This window comes from Sphaerodactylus townsendi, linkage group LG06 (genome assembly GCF_021028975.2).
Source record: "Sphaerodactylus townsendi isolate TG3544 linkage group LG06, MPM_Stown_v2.3, whole genome shotgun sequence".
NCBI lineage: Eukaryota > Metazoa > Chordata > Lepidosauria > Squamata > Sphaerodactylidae > Sphaerodactylus > Sphaerodactylus townsendi.
Window position 1 is genome coordinate 114,014,141 of NC_059430.1, and position 20,175 is coordinate 114,034,315.

Here is a 20,175-nt window from a genome sequence, read left to right on the forward strand (position 1 = left end):
GAGACATTCAGAGTTTGTTTTCCATTGCCTGCCTCCACTTGGGCTGAGAGAATTCTTAGAAAACTGTGACTGACCCAAGGTCATCCATCAGGCTTCATGTGGAGGCATGGAGAATGGAACCCAGTTCTCCAGGTTAGAGTCCATCCGCCGCTCTTAACCATGGTATCACGCTAGCTCTCAACCTCAAAGCCAATCACAAAACAGTTTGAAGGACCTTAGTAATCTTAAAGGTAAAGATAATCCCCTTTCAAAAGCTGGGTCATTACTGATCCATGGGGTGACGTCACTTCATTCATTCATTCATTCATTCATTCATTCATTCATTCATTCATTCATTCATTCATTCATTCATTCATTCATTCCACTTGTTATACCACCCACCCCTGAAGGGTTCTGGGCAATGTACAGAAGATAAAATCAATAAGAAAACAAATCTCGATCTAACAATTAAAACCAAATTAATTAAATACAGCATCAACAAAAAAAATTACTAGGCAAACTGGGGTGCTTTTCATTGCCTTTCCCAGTTGTCTACACTTTACCCCCTGCAAGCTGAGTACTCATTTTACTGACCTTGGAAGGATGGAAGGCTTCCGTCAGGATCGAACTCAGATCATGAGCAGAGCTTTGACTGCAGTAGTACAGCTTACCACTCTGTGCCATGGGACTCCCAATCATTTACATTATCTTAACTGCTTTACTGAACCTATCAACATCTTGGAGTGAGGGGTCAGGGAAGGTATTTTTGCAGGTATTCCAAAGGTAACTAATATAGTCCTGAAAGCAAGTCTGTGAAATCTAGTAGACCACAAACTGTGTGGTAGTTGTTTTTCTGATCAGCATGAACATGCTGTACTGCTCTGACCTGTAAGAGAGAGAGAGAGAGAGATGCCTTCATAAAAAAGGTGTAGCTCTAGCTTCTTTTTTTCCAAGCTCTTGGCAAAATAACACTGTCCTCGCTCTCCTTTAACTGTGAACATCGTAGTAGTTTCTACAGTTGAGTCCCAGAGGGAAAAGAGCAAGGCTTGGTAACAGTCGGATAATCAAGAACTGTTTAAAATTCACAAATGACTTTGCCCTGACTCTAGCCAGCCCATGTATAGATCTGAGAGCTTGCTGTCGCAGGCACCTGCGCACACAGGAGCATCTCTTTCCACATTGGCCCTACCAAGTTGGGTGCAAAGGGTCCTTACATGCACATCCCAAGTTAAGTGTTATGCACCATAGGTGGCCAGGCTAGAGCGTGTTTGAAAGTAGGAACAGGTTCAGAAGAATACACTTGATGATCCACTGTGTAGCTGTACTTCAGAGTTTTTGAGTACTCTCACCCGAATGATGACTGAAGTGAGCTTACTGGTAGAATTCTTTTCCTTGTGTGCTCAGGAGTTCAGTGGCAAATCAATGACAGTTGGAAAGGGGAAAGGAGGTATAAGTTAGTTGAGCAAGTTTTAATGCACAGCTTTATTAAACTAGAAGCAGAAGAGTTTGGATTTATATCCCACCTTTCTCTCCTGTTAAGGAGACTCAAGGTGGCTCACAAACTCCTTTACCTTCCTCTCCCCACAACAGACACCTTGTAAGGTATGTGGGGTTGAGAGGGTTCCCAGGAACTGTGACTAGCCCAAAGTCACCCAGCAGAAATGTAGGAGTACGGAAACACATCTGGTTCACCAGATAAGCCTTCGCTACTCAGGTGGAGGAGTGGGGAATCAAATCCGGTTCTCCATTTTAGAATCCACCTGCTCTTATCCGCTACAGCACACTGGTTCTAATCGCAGAATACTGTAAATCAGCCTCTGCCACCACCCACTGATTATTTATCAGAGAACAGCGGAACTCAAGGGCTGCCCAAATATCTTCCACCAGATTTAAGGGATGTTCCAGTGTTACTGAATTGCAGCATTCACAGCCTTCCACTTCCTGTTCAGCTACCTACCCATTCAAAAAAAAATCTCTACACTTTTTATTAGTGGCACATTTAAAGAATCAAGTGATAACAGTCCATGATGGCAGGAAGTGTTGTCAAGTCACAGCCAAGGCAAGAGAGGTTCAGAGGTGGCTTTTTATTGCTTGCCTCTGTGTAGCAACCCTGGTCTTCCAGGGCGGTCTCCCATCCAACTGTTAACCAGGGCTGACCCTGCTTAGCTTCCAAGATCTGACAAGATCAGGCTGGCCTGGGCCATCCAGGTCAAGGTATTATAACACATAAACTGTTCTTTTTAAAAGACAGAATCACTCCAAATCAGAGATCTGGAATTCCTTGATTTTGAATGCCTGAGTGTTTGAGAATTTACCTGGAAACCTGCAGGTGTCTTCATTGTAGAAGGGCTTTTCACTTATGGAGAATATATATTTTGACTTCTGTTGCTACATTTGAATACCCCCCACCCCCTCCCCATTTCTGTTTGTTCCAGGATTTCGGCTGAATGCTTCGTCTTGGCCCATGTTTCTCCTGAAAACTCTGAATGGAGCAGAAATGGCTCCTGTTCGGATTTTCCACAAGGTACTTCAGCATGAAACTTGCTTTAAACTGCATGTTGCAACATGTATGTTGCTTTAAACTGCATGTTGCAACATGTAATGTGATAAGAATTTTGTTATCTGGGTGCTTAGGGCATAACAATTGTTAATATGCAGCAGCTGGGTTTCCCTGACCTGATTTTGCCTCAGTCAAATGTCAGGTGCAGGTGAACTTATTTTCGCAAGCATCCAGAACACCAATTCAGGTTGGGACTGTGGCATGGGATGGCCGGGGGAGGGGGAGGGGGCGGCAGGGAGAGGATAAGGGCTTCAGCCTTTACTCTTGTACCGTTTTACCGACTCAAAATGCCTAGATTGGGCACAGTATACGTAGCCTATCAGTCTCCCCGAGCTATTTGGGCCATGAAAACAGTATGGAGGGGGCTGAAGCTCTTCTCCCCCCTAATTACAGTCCCAGTCCAAACTGGGATTCCAGATGCTTGGGAAACAAGTTCCCCCACACCTGACCTTTGACTGTCTCAAAGTCAGTCAGGGAAATACGTGCCCTCCACTTTAAAACTCACATGGTTTGGATCTTAGGTTCTATGAAAAGGAGTCTTTGTTCTATCAAAGAAATATGTAATAAACAGCATTCAGTTGAATGTACGTGAGGTGAATGTAGATGGCAACTTATATTTCTGAAATACAAGTGAATCGTTGGTGTGGGGTCTCTAATTTTGATGAGGACTTGACTGGAGTGGTCACATGTGAGAGGCTGGTTGGATCTGTGAACAGCATTGGCAAGGCAGTTGGTCAGTCTCGGGTATGCTTAAATCCAAAGGAAAATGGAATGAAAATATGCAACAAGCAATAGCGGAAATATGAAAAATCAATCAACAAATATATTGTGTATTAGTGCTGCAAATTTATGTATCAGTACTCTCTTATGCATTTCTATATCTAAACACCACAAGTGCAAAGTGCAAAACTAAATAATAAACATATAAATACAGTCAAAGCATTGATATATATACCTAATCTGTATATCTGATGTTTACTAAGCAGGCTGTGTTTAGGGCAGGGGTGTCCAACTCTGGCACTTCAGATGTTCATGGACTACAATTCCCATCAACCCCAACTGGCCATGCCAGCAGGGGCAGATGGGAATTGTAGTCCACGAACGTCTGAAGTGCCAGAGTTGGATACGCCTGGTTTAGGGGGTGGTTTTGCCAGTGCCTTCCCCAGTCATCTACACTTTACCCCCAGCAAGCTGGATACTCATTTTACTAGCCTCAGAAGGATGGAAGGCTAAGTCAACCTTGAACTGACCACCTGGAGCCAACTTCTGTCAGGATCGAACTCGGGTCTTGAGCACAGCTTTGACTGCAAAACTGGAACTTACCATTCTGCGCCCCAGTGCTCCTTTATCTTATTCTAACTAATGTAAATTAAACATCTAGGTGAACCAGGTTAGCACTTGCTGGGTTAGAGCCAGACTAAATATTATGTTCACGGAAGGCACTTCCATCAGTGGAACAGAACTTTCCTGCCTCCCTATGCAGTCAATGGACCTCCCCGAAATGTTGCTCCCAGGGAATAGGGGACCATCTGCAATGGAGCAAATCAGGTATGCGTCAGGAGCAGGAAATGACAGAAATTGTGCCTTCCATTAGCAGAAAACATTAGCAGTCTGGATCCAGCCCACTGCCTAAAGGTCTGCCTCTACTACTAAATGCTTATATGTCCTCCATCTTTCTAAGAAGGCCCCAGATTCTGTTCTGCACAGTTCTGCCTTGCCTTCCTAAACCAGGTCAACCATCACTTTTAAGCACAGTTGGCATGATTTGGGGACAGAAAAGTGGTTGTGATAACCAGGACCATCAGCTTAACTGGACAGAGAATCTGTTTACAAAGTTCTTTCTCAAACTAGACCAGGGGTCTGCAACCTGCAGCTCTCCAGATGTTCATGGAGTACAATTCCCATCAGCCCCTGCCTGCATGGCCAATTGGCCATGCTGGCAGGGGCTGATGGGATTTGTACTCCATGAACATCTGGAGAGCCGCAGGTTGCAGACCCCTGAACTAGACCAATAACTAAACTTTATTTTAATTGCTGTTACTTGGACCTAAAATGTTTACTTTTAAGGAGAATAATCCCCAATTTAGGCAGCCGAGTTATTCTAAAGTAGAACTGTTGACCAGCCTACCAGTCTTTTAGCAAGGGCTGCTGGGAGACATAAGCGATTGAGCTCAAAAAATAGCCTAGTCGTTTATGGGCTTGTTTCATTCCAAGTCAGCAAACAAAGGCTGTGAAACCATTTTTCTTCTTTGAGCGCTTCAGGGGAGCTAGTTGTTCATGCCTCTCTTCTTCTCCAGGAGCCTCCATCTCCATCCCAGAACTTCTTCAAGATTGGGATGAAACTGGAGGCGGTGGACAGGAAAAACCCACATTTCATCTGCCCGGCAACCATTGGTGAGGTGCGGGGCTCCGAAGTCCTCATTACCTTTGACGGCTGGAGGGGGGCCTTTGACTATTGGTGCCGCTATGACTCGCGAGACATCTTTCCCGTGGGCTGGTGCTCGATGACCGGAGACAACTTGCAGCCTCCTGGGACAAAAGGTAAGAGTCAGGCTCTCCTACCCCATGCTGATGTGCTCCACCTGCACTGATCACTGCAAAAAAAAGAATGGTTGCGGAGTAGCAACCTCATGATGACCATCTGCCTCAGATTGTCTATCGCAATGTAACCAGTTTGTTTTTAAGGAAGCTAATCTTGGGCAAAGGGTCCTCTTTTCATTATCAGTCTATTTCATAGCAGTCCCTGTAATCACAAGTTTTCCTTGCCTCTTTTCGCTGTATGGAAGACAGGTACATTCCAGCCCTCTGGGCAGTTACTTCAAAAGATGGAGAGGGGTTCTTTGGTAGTTTGCTCTGGGCAGCACTTTGTTGGTAGATTGAAAAGCCCACCTCTCTGAGCAGCTTTCTCCCCTGCACCCTTTCCCCTCATGGCCTTCTGTAAATATCCAGATGCATGGTGGGGTCTAGAGCCCAACCCATACAGTCAGGATTGTCCTGTGCTTGGAACTGGAGTGTGCAGACTTTGTTTGGGCTTTACAGTGGACCATTACTTGTGGTCACTCCTCCCTTAAGTTGTGTATGGCATGACACGTTGCACTGAATTTTGGCATAGGCAGAAATGGTGCAGGTCCATTCTGTATCCCATGCCCTGAGAAGGAAAGGGATTTTCAGTTTCATTCTGAGGGAGTTTGTGATTATGCGAGACTTTGCAGAACTGTCCCGCTGCCACTTGTCACCTGCACAATGTCATCTGTCCCGACCCCACCAATCCCTCTGCCCTGAGATCATTGCAGGGGCCAACACATTCCCTGATTGGCTCGTGCCTGTCAGCCTTCTTGGCTGGAAGCTTCCTTTTTGGAGCTTCCTTTTTGTTCAGAAGCCAGCAGCCTTTCAAGCATTATGTGCTGAGTGCAGAGGCATACCGTCCAGAGGAACATGTGAGGTCACATTCCCCAGGTGCCACACATTTTATCACATGGGGGATGCAAAACCGCACCCCACTCCCATGCGTCCCTCCTGTCCCTCCAGCTGCTCAGACGGGCAGGAACCAGCGGCATCCCTCCGCCGTCGAGGCCCTCACGGCAGCAGCACCAAGGAGCAGCGACTTCATGCTGGGGGCCCACCACACCTGCTCGCAGGCTTGCCAATCGAGGCGCCACCACTGCAGCTCTTGTAACAGCAGCAGTGGCAGTGGGAGCTTTGGCGGCTGTTGCTGCTGCCGCCAGCACCTCCTCAACCCCAGAGATTCAGCCTGCACTCCCCTCGCCATGAAGCCAGTGACAGGGTGCACAGAGGGACGCCCGACTTTCTGGCACTGGGGAGCTCTGTGCAGTGCAGCCAGACCAGGACTAGGCAAGGCAGGGAGGAGAACAGATGCTGGGGCCCCCACAGCCCAGGGTAGAGCAGCGGGGGAGAGTGAGCAGCAGGGCGCCGCTTGGGAGGCAGAGGTGAGGAGGCCCTAATTGTTGGAGTTTGCCGAGGCGAGAGACCGCTGACCTCTCGGGGATAGGCAAGAGCTGTCTTGCCCAGGCAGAGCAGGGAGGGCAGAGGTCAGGTTGGCCGGTGTCGTCCTGCTGCACTCCCAGTCCTCTGCTCCCTATCCCTTGAAGCCAGTGGAGCAAATCAGCAGAAGGGCAGGAGGTTGCGATTCTGCGCGTTTCTTTATTCAGTTAGCCCAAGAATTCCGTTTTCTGCCTCGTTTCTTCTCTTTGAGCATTACTTCCCTTTGATCCCTCCCTTCCTCTGATGCGGCGAGACAGCTGGAGTGTGTTTGCAGCTGCCTAAGAGGTAGGGGCACAATTTGGGGGGAGGGAGCAAATTTGGGGGGACCCAGGAGGCGCCATTTTAGTTCTTGCCCCAGGCCAGGGGGTGCCATTTTACTTTTTGCCCCAGGCGCTATTTTGTTTAGGTTCACCTCTGGCTGAGCACCATATGCTGGTAGGCTCCATGGTGCTAGTGAGAATTCATCTGGGCAGGGGCCTTGGCTTAGTGGTGGAATAAGAGTTCTGATTTATACCCCACCTTTTTCTCCTGTAAGGAGACTCAACATAGCTTACAAACTCCTTTCCCTTCCTCTCCCCACAACAGACACTTTGTGAGGTAGGTGGGGCTGAGAGAGTTCCCAGGAACTGTGACTAGCCCAAGGTCACCCAGCAGAAATTTAGTAGTTCAGAAACACACCTGGTTCACCAGATAAGCCTCTGCCACTCAGGTGGAGGAGTGGAGAATCAAACCCAGTTCTCCAGATTAGAATCCACTTGCTCTTAACCACTACACCATGCTGGTGTACACCTTTTGCATTATCCTGACAAATCTTCAGCTAACAAAGGTTCAGATAGGGTTAGATAGGGTTAGGGTTGCCCAGTGTGGTGTAGTGGTTAAGAGCAGGTGGATTCTAATCTGGAGAACTGGGTTTGAATCCCCACTGCTGAGTGGCGGAGGCTTGTCTGGTGAACCAGATGTGTTTCTGCACTCCTACATTCCTGCTGGGTGACCTTGGGCTAGTCACAGTTCTTCAGAACTCTCTCAGCCCCACCTACCTCACAAAGTGTCTGTTGTGGGGAGAGGAAGGGAAAGGAGCTTGTAAGCCACCTTGAGTCTCCTTACAGGAGAGAAAGGTGGGGTATAAATCCAAACTCTTCTTCTTGTTGTTCTACTACTAACATAACTCTAAAAATACTTTGGCTGGAAAGTACAGTGCTTATATTTAATTGTTTTTATGGATTTCTAGCCCCATCCCAAGAATCTGTTTAGCAACCTTTGGAACTCTTTTGCCCCTTTAACAGTAGAGGGAGCAAGGAATCCGCTTCTCTGTCTTTCACAGCCAGTGTTGAGATTCTGGCACGCTCCACGCCCAATCCTGCATATGTACCAGAATCTCAGTGAATATGACTCTCACCCGTAATGTTCAACACTTGGTGAGGTTGATGAGAAATATCAGAAAGCTCTCAGTGTTTTCTAGTGAATCTGACAAATAAGTGTTTGACAAAGACGATTGTTTCATCTGGATCAGTGGTTCTCAACCTTCCTAATGCCGCGACCCTTTAATACAGTTCCTCATGTTGTGGTGACCCCCAACCATAAAACTATTTGTGTCTTGGTTCCTAAGACCACCGGAAATATGTGTTTTCCGATGGTCTTAGGCGACCCCTGTGAAAGGGTCGTTCAACCCCCAAAGGGGTTGCGACCCACAGGTTGAGAACAGCTGATCTGGATGATTCGGCACCTATTGACAATTAAGCAGGGTCCTTGGCAAATGTCCCGAATGAGCCTTGTCTGACATTTATTTATCAAGAACTACCAGGTGCCTCCACAAATGATCCTGTCACACCCTCTGTTCATTCCTGGTCTGCAGCTAGTTTTGCCGAATGGTTATTTTTAGAAAGGTGGCAGGCAAAGCTTGCATTTCCTGTCCTTCAAAGGAATAACTGGTGGGGTTTTCAAGTTGCAGCTGCCAGTCCCTCCCCCTCTGTCTTTCACTTCTGGGTTAGCATCTCAGGGATCAGATAGTGGGGCTTCTGAGAGCCAGCGTGGTGTGGTGGTTAAGAGCAGGTGGATTCTAATCTGGAGAACCGGGTTTTAATCCCCACTCCTCCACATGAGTGGCAGACTATAATCTGAGCTGGATTTTGTTTCCCTGCTCCTACATTCCTGCTGGGTGACTTTGGGCTAGTCACAGCTCTCTCAGAACTCTCTCAGCCCCACCTGCCTCACCAGGTGTCTGTTGTGGGGAGAGGAAGGGAAAGGAGTTTGTAAGCCACGTTGAGTCTCCTTACAGGAGAGAAAAGTTGCGTATAAATTCAAACTCCTCCTCTTCTTCTTAAAGAGCTGGGTTTTGCTGATCTTTCTCTCCACCACCACACTCCCAACTCCTGAGCAAACACACACTCATCTTCGAACACATTATACTTTTTACCTGTTTATCGTCCCTTTTCTGATCTAGCTGTGGAAAGAGGGCATTTATTGGTTTCATATAGTTCACGTTGTATGTAGGGAACAGGAGGCTGCAGCTCCCAGTGCTTTCTGTTGCCGGGGCTGCTGACTCTGGCTTGAGAAATTCCGGGAATTTTAAGGATGCTGCTTGGGGAAGGGCTGTGATGCCACATAGTCCACTCACAGAGGCTCCCGTTCCCTCTAGGGGATCTGATCTCTGAGGTCTGAGATCAGTGGTACTTCCAGAAGAACTCCAGGGCACACCTGAAAGTTGCCAACCTTCGTTGTTGTTAAGGGTAGAGAGAGAAGGGAAGGGGACGTACAAATGAGGAAGAAATGACATGCTTAGCCAAAGGCACATTGTGGTGACCGTTATGGATTGGACTGTGTGACCATGGTCTGGTAGTTTTAGCTCCTAACGTTTCGCCCGCATCTATGGCTGACATCTATGGCTGGCAGCCGTAGACGTGAGTGAAACGTTAGGAGCTAAAACTACCGGACCACGGCCACACAGCCTAAAAAACTGACAACAGCTGGTTGATTCCAGCCATGAAAGCCTTTGACAATGCACATGGTGGTAATAAACCAGATGGTCTGATGGTTTTCCATTGGACTGCAAAGGTGCTAAGAACAACTGCTAAATGCCAGCATTCTCTGAGGTTGCTTCCACACAGGAGCTTCCAGGGCCACTGCGAATTCAGAGGCATTTGCGGCAACAGTGGAGTGCCCACGTCACGGGTTTCCCCGCACTTGGCTTAACTCAGCCACACCACAAGAGCATCTTTTCAGGGTTTGTTTTGTGAATCATAATAGAGATATTGCTATAACATTGGCACTTGAAACACTGCTGTAGTCTAGCGCCATGTTGCTGTTTGTTTACGTTGTTAACAAAAAAGCTGAAAAAGTCCTTTGGTGGTAGGGGTCACAAGTGGGGGGGGGGTTGCAGGGAAGGAACGTGTTGCCAGCGTGGTTAGTTTTGTTGTAACCACACAGCATGCAAAAACCCATGGAGTGTGATCAAACCAGGTTTAGAAAAGGCTAGGCAGTGGTGGCAGACTTATGGCACTCCAGATGTGAATGGACTACAATTCCCATCAGCTCCCCCATGCTGGCAGGGGCTGATGGGAATTGTAGTCCATGAACATCTGGGGTGCCATAGGTTCACCACCACAGGCCTAGAGCAAAGGGTGTGTGTGTGTGTTGGGGGGGGGGATTAAGGAATAGCCCTGTGGATTCTCAAAATCAAACCAGTCCCCTTTGAATGGCAGGCCAGAGCAAACTGTCTCTGTGGAAGCAACCTGAGCTTTTTGGCAAACAACTGCAGCCGGCATTCCTAGACCCCATCTTCAAGCATCTCTCCTACACTTAAGGTTCAACTCTCCAATCAGTTCTCCTGGAGCTGGAAGTTGCTTTTCATACCCACAGCCTGGGCTTTAATGGTGGCACTTCCCAATAATGATTCCCAGCACCTTTGGGGGTGGGGGGACTGTCCCAAGCCCTGAGGGGGGGAGGAATATGTGGAAATCAGCACACCCTTATATAGGGAATGCTGGAACCTTTTTTTTAAAGCCAAGCAGCAGCTCCCTAAGAGTTAACCATGTTTAGAAAGACCATGAGCCAGAGTCAGTCTTCCGCTTTATCAAGAGATCTGGAATGTAAAGGAGTGGAGTTTCTTTCCTTTGGCTCCCTCCCAGCTGGCAAGAATAAACTGAGGGACTGCCGAACAACTGGGATGCTTCTCCGCACCCTGCCGCCGCCCCCCCCCCCCCCCCCCCCCCGGCCATTCCTGTGCCAAGGGCAAGGGACGGTTACTGTGGGTGCAGCAGAGATCTAACAGCAGACATTTGCCCCAGTTTCCTTTGTTCTGGCTAATGCCGCCAGACTGTTCAAGTCAACTTGCTTGGCAGGCCTGCAAAAGTTAATTTTTTTTAAGTTACCATGGAGACGTTTTCAGTGGCAGGCGTCCATTCTTCTCGGACTTGTCAGCCATTTTTCCCAACAATTCTGTGCAGATTAAGGACCCCCAGGTAGCTTTACTTCAGTTGGCCAAGAGGGACTGAAAACTCAACTTCACAGGAAATTCAGGAATTCCTAGAAGACGACCGGCAAGCAGCCACGGGGGGTAGCCTACCTGCAGCTGGACTATTAGGTGGAAATAACCCCCCAGTGGCTCTGTAGAATTTCCTCTAAGAATACAAAGGTAATGGGTTTTGTTGTTGTTTTTTCTTTAGTTGTACCTGGTGATGCTTGTAGCTTTCTCCCTCTTTCAGGACAGGAGATGGCATATGTGGAGCCTGGCATATGTGGAGAAAAATATTTTAACATGGGGTAGTGATTAAGAGCGGTGGACTCTAGTCTGGAGAACTGGGTTCGATTCCCCATTCCTCCATATGAGCTGTCGACTCTTATCTGATGAACTGGGTTTGTTTCCCCGCTTATACACCCAAAGCCTGCCGGGTGACCTTGGGCTAGTCACAATTTTCTTAGAACACTCTCAGCCCCACCTACCTCACAAGGTGTCTGCTGCGGGGAGAGGAAGGGAAGGAGTTTGTAAGCTGCCTTAAGACTCTTTACAGGAGAGAAAGGTGGGGTATAAATCCAAACTTATCCTCTACTACTACTGTTATGTAGGGGAAAAAACCTTGTGTTTTTTGTTGCAAAGTGTTTGTAGTAAACTGTTGAGACCAAGAAATTTTGCTTGCTGTGACTAAATAAATGAAATGAAAATAAACGGGAATTCTCTAATCTGTCAGATTTCCAGGTCATTTTGAACTTTCCCCCCTCTGGTTCCTTCAGGGAATTATGTTCTTGAAAAATATTAGAATTACCGAAGCAGAATCTAGACGCAGGCACAAACGTTCTGTATAGCAGTCTGCTCTTCACCGGAAAGAACAGAGACTTAAGAGCCGGGGAGGACGCCTCTCACTTCAAGGTTATGCTTGGAAACAAACCAGCCAGACTTTTTGGATCTCACACAGCTCCGATCTCAGCACTTGGCGCTAATTGCCGTTCTTCTCCAGTACGCTGAAGGGCGGGAAGAGCACTTCACCCTTTGCCTCCTTAGATCTGCAGGAAAGGCGGAGAAAGAGAGAGCAAGGTCTCGTTAACGAACGATGCAGAGGAAGCAAATTTTAGAGCGGCGACCCCTGTAACCTCCCAAAAAGAATGTAGCAGGCAGCCAGAAATTAGGACTGTGATGCTGAAGAGAAACTCTGTAAGAATACCCGGAAGGTCGGGGGCTCGTGTTCGCTGAAACGGGTGCTGCAGAGCGCAATTAATTGTGGGTATTTTTATCCCTGTGGCCCTTCTCTAACCCCATAAGATGATACTGCCAGAAACTCTCTGCTGCTGACCCAGTTCTCTTATGTCAGGATTCTGTGGGTTTTTGTTATTCCATCCCCTGTTCTTTGTGAATTGTGGAGTCACTAAACACGCCACGCAGCCTGGATGTGCAACTCTCCACTGCATGAGAAGTGCTCCTGAATTAGTGGCAAATAACGGCAAGCTTTTTTTGGGGAAAGAAGCTATTGGTTGCCTAGTGCTATATATGTGGTTAAGAGCAGCATTTTCTAATCTGGAGAACTGGATTTGATTCCCCACTCCTACACATGAGTCCTGCTGGGTGACTTTGGGCTGGTCACAGTTCTTTCAGAACTCTGTTAGCCCCACCTCCCTCATGAGGTGCCTGTTCTGAAGAGAGGAAGGGAAGGAGATTGTAAACCACTCTGAAATTCCTTATAGTCTAGACCAGGGGTTTGCAACCTTCAGCTCTCCAGATGTTCATGGACTATAATTCCCATCAGCCCCTGCCACCTTAAAATGATGGGATTTGTAGTCCATGAACATCTGAAGAGCCGCAGGTTGCAGACCCCTGGTCTAGAAAAGCAGAATGTCAATCCAAAACTGTTCTTCTCTTTATTAACACGTTTTGGCTCCAGTTGAGTTGAAGGCGGGTGTCTGCAGTCAATAAGACGTATTCATTTGCCATCAGCTGACGGAAGCCTTGAGATTTTGGTGCGCCTGCTAAGCAGCTTAACTTGGGGAAGAGCTGGAAGAGTTAGGGTAGATCTGTACAATCCTGTCCCCTTCATGCTCCAAGCTCAGTTCATGAAGGACAAAAGGAGCAGTGACAGAAAATGTGGATCCCAGAGTGCAGTAACAAGGATGGGGCAGCCACTAAGCAGACCTTGCCTCCCGGAAAAAAAGAGAGGCCACAGGCCAATAGAACTGAGTGTGATGTGGCTCAGTATCCTGCCATGAGTGGGGAGCATACTGTTTCCTTGAAACAGAAGTTTAAAACAATATGTTATGCCCAGTCTTGTATGTGGGAACAATCAAATAGATATTGGGTTGTAGATTATACCAGGATTATATTAATTATATTATATTAACATGTGTGAGTAATTGGAATTGCCCCACGTGCCTCCCTTTTTTGCCCCATAGGTTTTTTTCCTTTTCTTTGAATGAGCCTGTTGCACCAGGAAACGCCAGCTTCAGGAAATCATTTTCCCCTGAGCTAAGGGCAGGCATAGAGCATGTAGCATTTATATTGGAGATGGCCAGCGGTTATCTAAGCTGTGCCTGATTGCAGCGCCTTCTGCACACTGTTGGCTCAAACCATTTCTGTACATTGCTTTTATAGCAATCTCGTGCTAAGAGCCACCTTCTGAAAATTGTCTAGAGAACTCTAGCAGTTGTGTCTTCCCACATACTTGAAGCCCCACACTTGAGTAGTACATATATGCACTTTAGCACAAGTGATGAAGAGGAAAACTCAATCTGGAGGAGAAAAACGAGTGCATCTTGGTATGTAACTGCCAGAAAGCGGGGCAGGATGCCATAAGGGACCAGGCAAAAGGCTAAATAACCAGCATGATGAAGTGGTTAAGAGCAGTGCACTCTAATCTGGAGAACTGGGTTTGATTCCCTGCTCTGTCACTTGAGCTGTGAAAGCTTATCTGGTGAACTAGATTAGCTTGTGCACTCCAGCACATGTCAGCTGGGTGACCTTGGGCTAGTCACATCTCTTCGGAGCTCTCTTAGCCCCACCCACCTCACAGGATGTTAGTTGCAGAGGTGGAGCTGCAATGAGGATATCCAGGGTGGCTTGCCCCGGGCGCCGCCATTGCAGTCACGTGTCGGGGACGGGGCCAGGGGAGGAGTGCGTGGGCCGGGAGGGGGCACACGGGCAGTTCATGTCACAGGCGCAGTTTCCCCTCCCTTTGTCACTGGTTTGTTGTGAGGGGGGAAGGGAAAGGAGATTGTAAGGCCCTTTGAGTCTCCTTACAGGAGAGAAAGGGGGAATATAAATCCAACTCCTCCTCCTCCTCCTACTGATGCTGCTTTTTCTTCTTCTCTTTTTTTGTAAAGATGCAGTGGGTGGGTGAGACCACTAGATGGCAAACTTAAGCAACTTAACATCACTGGCGTCAGGTTATAGCAAAACAAAGAAGTCACCTCCAGCATTAGTGTTATCCAGGTTTAGATAACTCGGTTAGTCATGCTAGTATTAACTATACACTCCATCAGTTTCTGCTGAGCATGGCCAATTGGCCATGCTGGTAGGGGCTGATGGGAATTGTAGTTTCTGAACATCTGGAGAGCCGCAGGTTCCCTACCCCTGGTATAGGCTATAAAAGGCTAGCAAAGATGGTATCAAGTGGGCCTTGTATGAGAGCCATCGTGGTGTAGTGGTTAAAAGCAGGTGGATTCTAATCTGGAGAACCTGGTTTGATTCCCCACTCTTCCACCTGAGTGGCGAAGGCCTATCTGGTGAACCAGATGTGTTTTTGCACTCCTACATTCCTGCTGGGTGACCTTGGACTAGTCACAGTTCTCTATGAACTCTCTCAGCCCCACCTGCCTCACAAGGTGTCTGTTGTGGGGAGAGGAAGAGAAAGGAGCTTGTAAGCCACCTTGAGTCTCCTTACAAGAGAGAAAGGTGAGGTATAAATCCAAACTCTTCTTCTTCTTGTAAGGAGGGGAGTCTCTTAATAAATGGGAAACCACAAAGAAGTTGGGAAACCACAAAGAACCACCATATAACCACCTGCCATATCTCAGAAGGCACGCAGGCATGAGCTTATATTCCAAGTGGCTTTAGAGTTCGTGGACTATTTTTGCCAATTCCCTGTTCTTGCTGCAGTCCACTTTGATCTCCCCTGATGTTTCTGGGAATCCACTGACCCATATGTGGGAGGGGAGCAGAAGACTGCACCGGAGGCAGAAAAGTTTGTATAGCGCAGCTCCTCTGAAGCTGCATAGGATCCAAGCCGCAGAGCTGTGGCAGTCTGAATGATCTCAGTGGCTGAGAAGGTTCATGCTAAGGGGTGTGTCCACGTTGTAAAACGTTAACCTTTGCTTCTGCTTTGAAGTTGCCCCGTTCAGTCTTCCTCTTCGAATCCAGTGCAGAAAAGGAATTGTCCACCCGCCAAACCAATTCATGCTGTTTCTGGAAGGGGGGAAGCAAGCCTTAAGGATTGTTTTTGACGTTATATATTGGAGTTTTGACTGCATATTTGTGACACTTCCCTTTGAGATCAACGGCGCCGATGCGTTGGCAGTTGGGCACCTTGGGTCGTGGACGATACATTTCTGCTTCTGTCTTGCCTGAGGCTGTGGTGACTCCCGGTTTGTCTTCTCTTCTGTGGCAGTGGTCATTCCAAAGAGCCCGTTTCCCGTCCCCGACGTGATCTCTGACAAGAGCAGCATGCACAGCGGTGCAAAGACCATCCTGGACCATCAGCCCGGGCAGAGGGGTCGCAAACCTGGTCGGAAGAGAGGCCGGACGCCAAAGGCTCTGACCACACACCCCATCTCCGCCCCTTCCAAAGCAGTGGAACCTCTGAAATTCCCCAAAAAGAGAGGCCCAAAGCCTGGCAGTAAGGTAGGTTGATGGGGGCATGTGACTGCGTGTTTGGACAGTCAGCTACGAAAGCTATTCCTGCCAAGAGCTAAGGCGTCAACATTTTCATGCTCAGAATATTATACAGATGACATGGTTATCTCCCAGTTTTTCATAGTAGGTTCCATTCAAAAGAAGGCTGAGAAAAAAGACCTATGTCCCTGAGAACTAGCTACAATGCTGTGATGAACAGATAACTGCAGGTGCCTTATACCTGACAGAGAATCCAGACTAACGGGGGGTTCAAAAAATAATTCCACAGTTGACTTCCCCAGAGAAAAATAACTTCAAAAAAAAAAAAAAAGGAGTGATCCCTGTCAAGTGAGCAGCAGTGGTGTAGTGGTTAACAGCAGGTGTACTCTAGTTTGGAGGAACCGGGTTTGATTCCCTGTTCTGTTGCCTGAGCTGTGAAGGCTTATCTGGGGAATTCAGATTAGCCTGTACACTCCCACACACGCCAGATGGGTGGCCTTGGGATAGTCACAGTTCTTCGGAGCTCTCTCAGCCCCACCCACCTCACAGGGTGTTTGTTGTGAGGGGGGGAAGGCAAGGAGATTGTAAGCCCCTTTGAGTCTCCTATAGGAGAGGGAAGGGGGGGATATAAAATTGGAACCTATGTGTATTTTCCTTCCTGCAACTGTTAATATAGAGGGAGATCCATGTGTTTCTTTCCAAGATTGTGGGTTTTTCTGGCGATGTGGCCATGGTCTGGTAGTTTTTGCTCTGAGAAACACGTTACCGTAACATGCCTCTGAAGATGCCAGCCATAGATGAAGGTGAAAAGTTAGGGGCAAAAACTACTAGACAGCCTAGAAAACCCACAACAGCCAGCTGATTCCCGCTGTGAAAGCCTTTGACAATACTTTCCCATATTCTTAAAACTTTAAAAAGCTAGTGATTCGTTATTTCTAACCAGTACTGTACCCTCATCAAGAAGTTAAAGAAGAAGAAGAGTTTGGATTTATACCCCACCTTTCTCTCCTGTAAGGAGACTCAAGATGGCTTACAAGCTCATTTCCCCCCTTCTCCCCACAACAGACACCTTGTGAGGTAGGTGGGGCTGAGAGAGTCCAGAGAGAACTGTGACTAGCCCAAGGTCACCCAGCAGGAATGTATGAGTGCGGAAACACATCTGGTTCACCAGATAGGCCTCCACCACTCACTTAGAGGAGTGGGGAATCAAACCCGGTTCTCCAGATTAGAATCCACCTGCTTTTAACCACTACACCACTCTAAATATTTCGAGTCTTCACTTTGACCATAAGTGCATGTGGGAATTCAAATGAAACAACTTGCACCATAACATAAATTCAAATTGGGCACATTCCAATTTAAAGACTGAGTTGTTCCACCGAGCATTTGGAGGAGAGTAACCCCGTTTATTGCCACCCATATTTTTCCATCATTGGAGCAATAAGGAGCTGGATTTGATTGTTTCTGACTTTGACGGGGTTTTTACCGCCATCTGTAATCTTGTTCTGTTTTTATTACGGTTTTATGGCAGTTGTGATTTTAATGTTTGATTATTCTGTTCACTGCTCAGAGTCCTTCGAGGTGGGCGGGTATACTAAACTTTTAAAAGTGAATAAATAAAAATAAATAAAATCCGAACCCACTTCCTCGTCTTTCATCATTTTGTACAGCTTAACAGTAGTCTTCTTCCTAGAGACCCAGTTAAGACCCTTTTACCAACCAGGTGTTTGGAAATTGAGAGTGCTTTGATTGCCGATCTATGTATTGTTAATTTTACGTGTACGTCTTTGCGTTTATTAGATTTTCTTTTTTAAAAATATTTTTTATTATTCAGGACATGTCCTTGTGCACCTTTGTGATTGATTTTGTTAATAAGTAAATAAAACATTTGTTCCATTGAAATGGCGCTGTGGCCGATAAACTCTTCTGTGGCTGTTCAAATATTATCGGTGTTTTATAACATCTGTCACCTGCCATCTCAATCAGGATACTTCCCCCTGCTGTAATTTGCCATTATCCATAACTTAGATAACCAAATACTATGAAATGCTGTGCAGGTGGCAACAAGTTCTACTGAGATCTGAAGGCATCTGATATGACCTCCACATTTCTTCTACTTGCTGGATTTTTACCCCCTCCTGTTCAAGTGTTTTATTTAGAAGAAGAAGACAAGTTTAGATTTATACCCCACCTTTCTCTCCTGTAAGGAGACTGAAGGTCGCTCACAAACTCCTTTTCCCTTCCTCTCCCCACAGTAGGCACCCTGTGAGGTAGGTGGGGCTGCGAGTGTTCTGAAAAACCGTGACTAGCCCAAGGTCACCCAGCAGGAATGTAGGAGTGCGGAAACACATCTGGTTCACCAGATAAACCTCTACCACTCAGGTGGAGGAGTGGGGAATCAAACCCAGTTTTCTAGATTTGAATCCACCTGCCGTTAACCACTACATCACGCTTTAGTTATTAACTTCATTTATACCCCACCTTACCCCCTAACGGGGACCCATAAGGATTATATTGTTCTCCTCCATTCTATTCTCACAACGGCACTGTAATGTAGGTTAGGATGAGAGCTTGTGATCAGCCCAGAGTTACTTAGGAAGCTTCCATGGTCAAGTGGGGAATCAAACCTGTGTTTTCTGCACCCTAGTCTGACACTCTCACCACTACACCACTCTGGCTGTATGGCTTATTAGTGTGATCTCTCTCCTCTCTGTGATTTTCTGCAGAGGAAACCTCGAAGTTTGCTGAATCCAGCACCCACCTCCCCTACCACCAGCACTCCTGAACCCGATACGAGTACAGTGCCCCAAGACGCGGCAACTATCCCCAGCTCTGCTATGCAGGCCCCTACAGGTACAGAATGTGGTCTGCCGTCCTTTTTGGGTGTAGCAATTGGGTGAAGAGGAAGTCAGGATGACTTGAGCAGTGGAATAAATGCAACAACAGGAAGGTAGGGTGGTGTAGGAAACAAAAGTAAACAGGCTTCGGAGCACCCAAGATTCTCCCTTGCTTCTTTTCCTTTGTCTCCTTTGGTGTGAGCATATGTATATATCACTGGAGTTGCAGTGGAAATGTCAGCAGCTTTTGACGATGGCCCATAAGTTTTTAATCGTGACGTTCATCCTGAGATCATGAGGCAGCTATTGAATTAGGCTTCTAGGCAGGGAACGAGACAGCAGGCTGTGGTGGTTCAGAAGAGGCCAGCTTGTTCTCCTTCTGAAGAAGCTGTCTGTAGAGTATGGATTTATGCACGCCTTCAGCCTATTGAATAGTCTGTCCCCTGCGTGGGGCCTCCCCCTACCACCATGCATATTATTCCAGCCATGAGGTGTGGGGAGGGAGGGTCTTTTAGGCAACAGGCAGAATGAGGCTGCTTTTTGACTGCATGGTGATGTTTGCTCTGAGAAATGCTCCCTTTCTTTCCTGCACTTCTGGTAATGAGAGTAATGAGAGAAAACGTACCTCCCAAGAGACCTGCCACCTCTGTAGCAGTCATCCTGACAGTTTACGAACAGCAGCAGTGTCAGCCTGTTTCCCAATGTGCCATCTAGGTATCAAAGAATAACTGAAGAAGAGTTCCATATCAAATGCTTACGAACACTTCTGCTGTTCCCAATATGAAATGAAGAGCCCCAGATCACACCTTTGCCTTTCAAAGTGGACTGACTTATCTGCTCTCGGCAGTGTCAGATGGGAGGGGGGGATCCTGCTCCTTTTTGAGAATCACCTTTTGGATTACGTCCTAGGTTGGTTTATACCCCACCTTGGTTTATACCCCGCTGGTTGGAGGCGGCAGTGGTCCAGTTTCCTATAAAGTTAGCCTATAACCATCTGGCACAAGATTTCCATGCATGGCCCAATAATAACATCAGAACCAGTAAAGGGCCAGAGACCATCTCACTTCATCTACTGTCTGCTGCTTTGCTGATTTTCAGATGTTGTAACCTGCTTGCCTTCACATTTGTAAGTGTATGTAGCTTTATTGCCCTTACTGGTCCTTTTCTTTAACCTCATCAATAAAGTCAGTTGCTTTTATTGGTGTGTTCTACTGTGCGCGTGGCTGTCTTAACCCAGTTTTGGTCAAACTATCAGAAATAGATTTGTTCCAGAGTCACAGGTTTGGAAATTGGAGTCAAAGCATCCTTGCAAGGACGTGGCAGGTCGGAAACCCCTGTTTTTGACAGCACCAAAGGAAAACAAAGCTATTATGTGGCCCGTGCAGGCACAGATCCACTCGTTCCTGTTTTAACAGCATTGCTTCAAAAACTACCAGAGAAAGTGCTGCCGTTTACCCTCTGCTGACTCAGTGCATGCTCAGAACAGCTCC

The 20,175-nt window shown here is 47.2% G+C and overlaps 1 protein-coding gene across 2 annotated transcripts in view; it reads left to right on the top strand.

Annotated features, from left to right (window-relative positions):
* The window catches only part of SCMH1 (Scm polycomb group protein homolog 1), a 57,882-nt gene that overhangs the window by 24,350 nt on the left and 13,357 nt on the right, over positions 1–20,175 (top strand). For both annotated transcript variants that reach the window (XM_048500723.1, XM_048500724.1), the window contains exons 6-9: positions 2,415–2,503; positions 4,837–5,080; positions 15,625–15,857; positions 18,575–18,701. In XM_048500723.1, the coding sequence (XP_048356680.1) occupies positions 2,415–2,503; positions 4,837–5,080; positions 15,625–15,857; positions 18,575–18,701 (693 nt within the window). The remainder of the gene's footprint in view (positions 1–2,414; positions 2,504–4,836; positions 5,081–15,624; positions 15,858–18,574; positions 18,702–20,175) is intronic.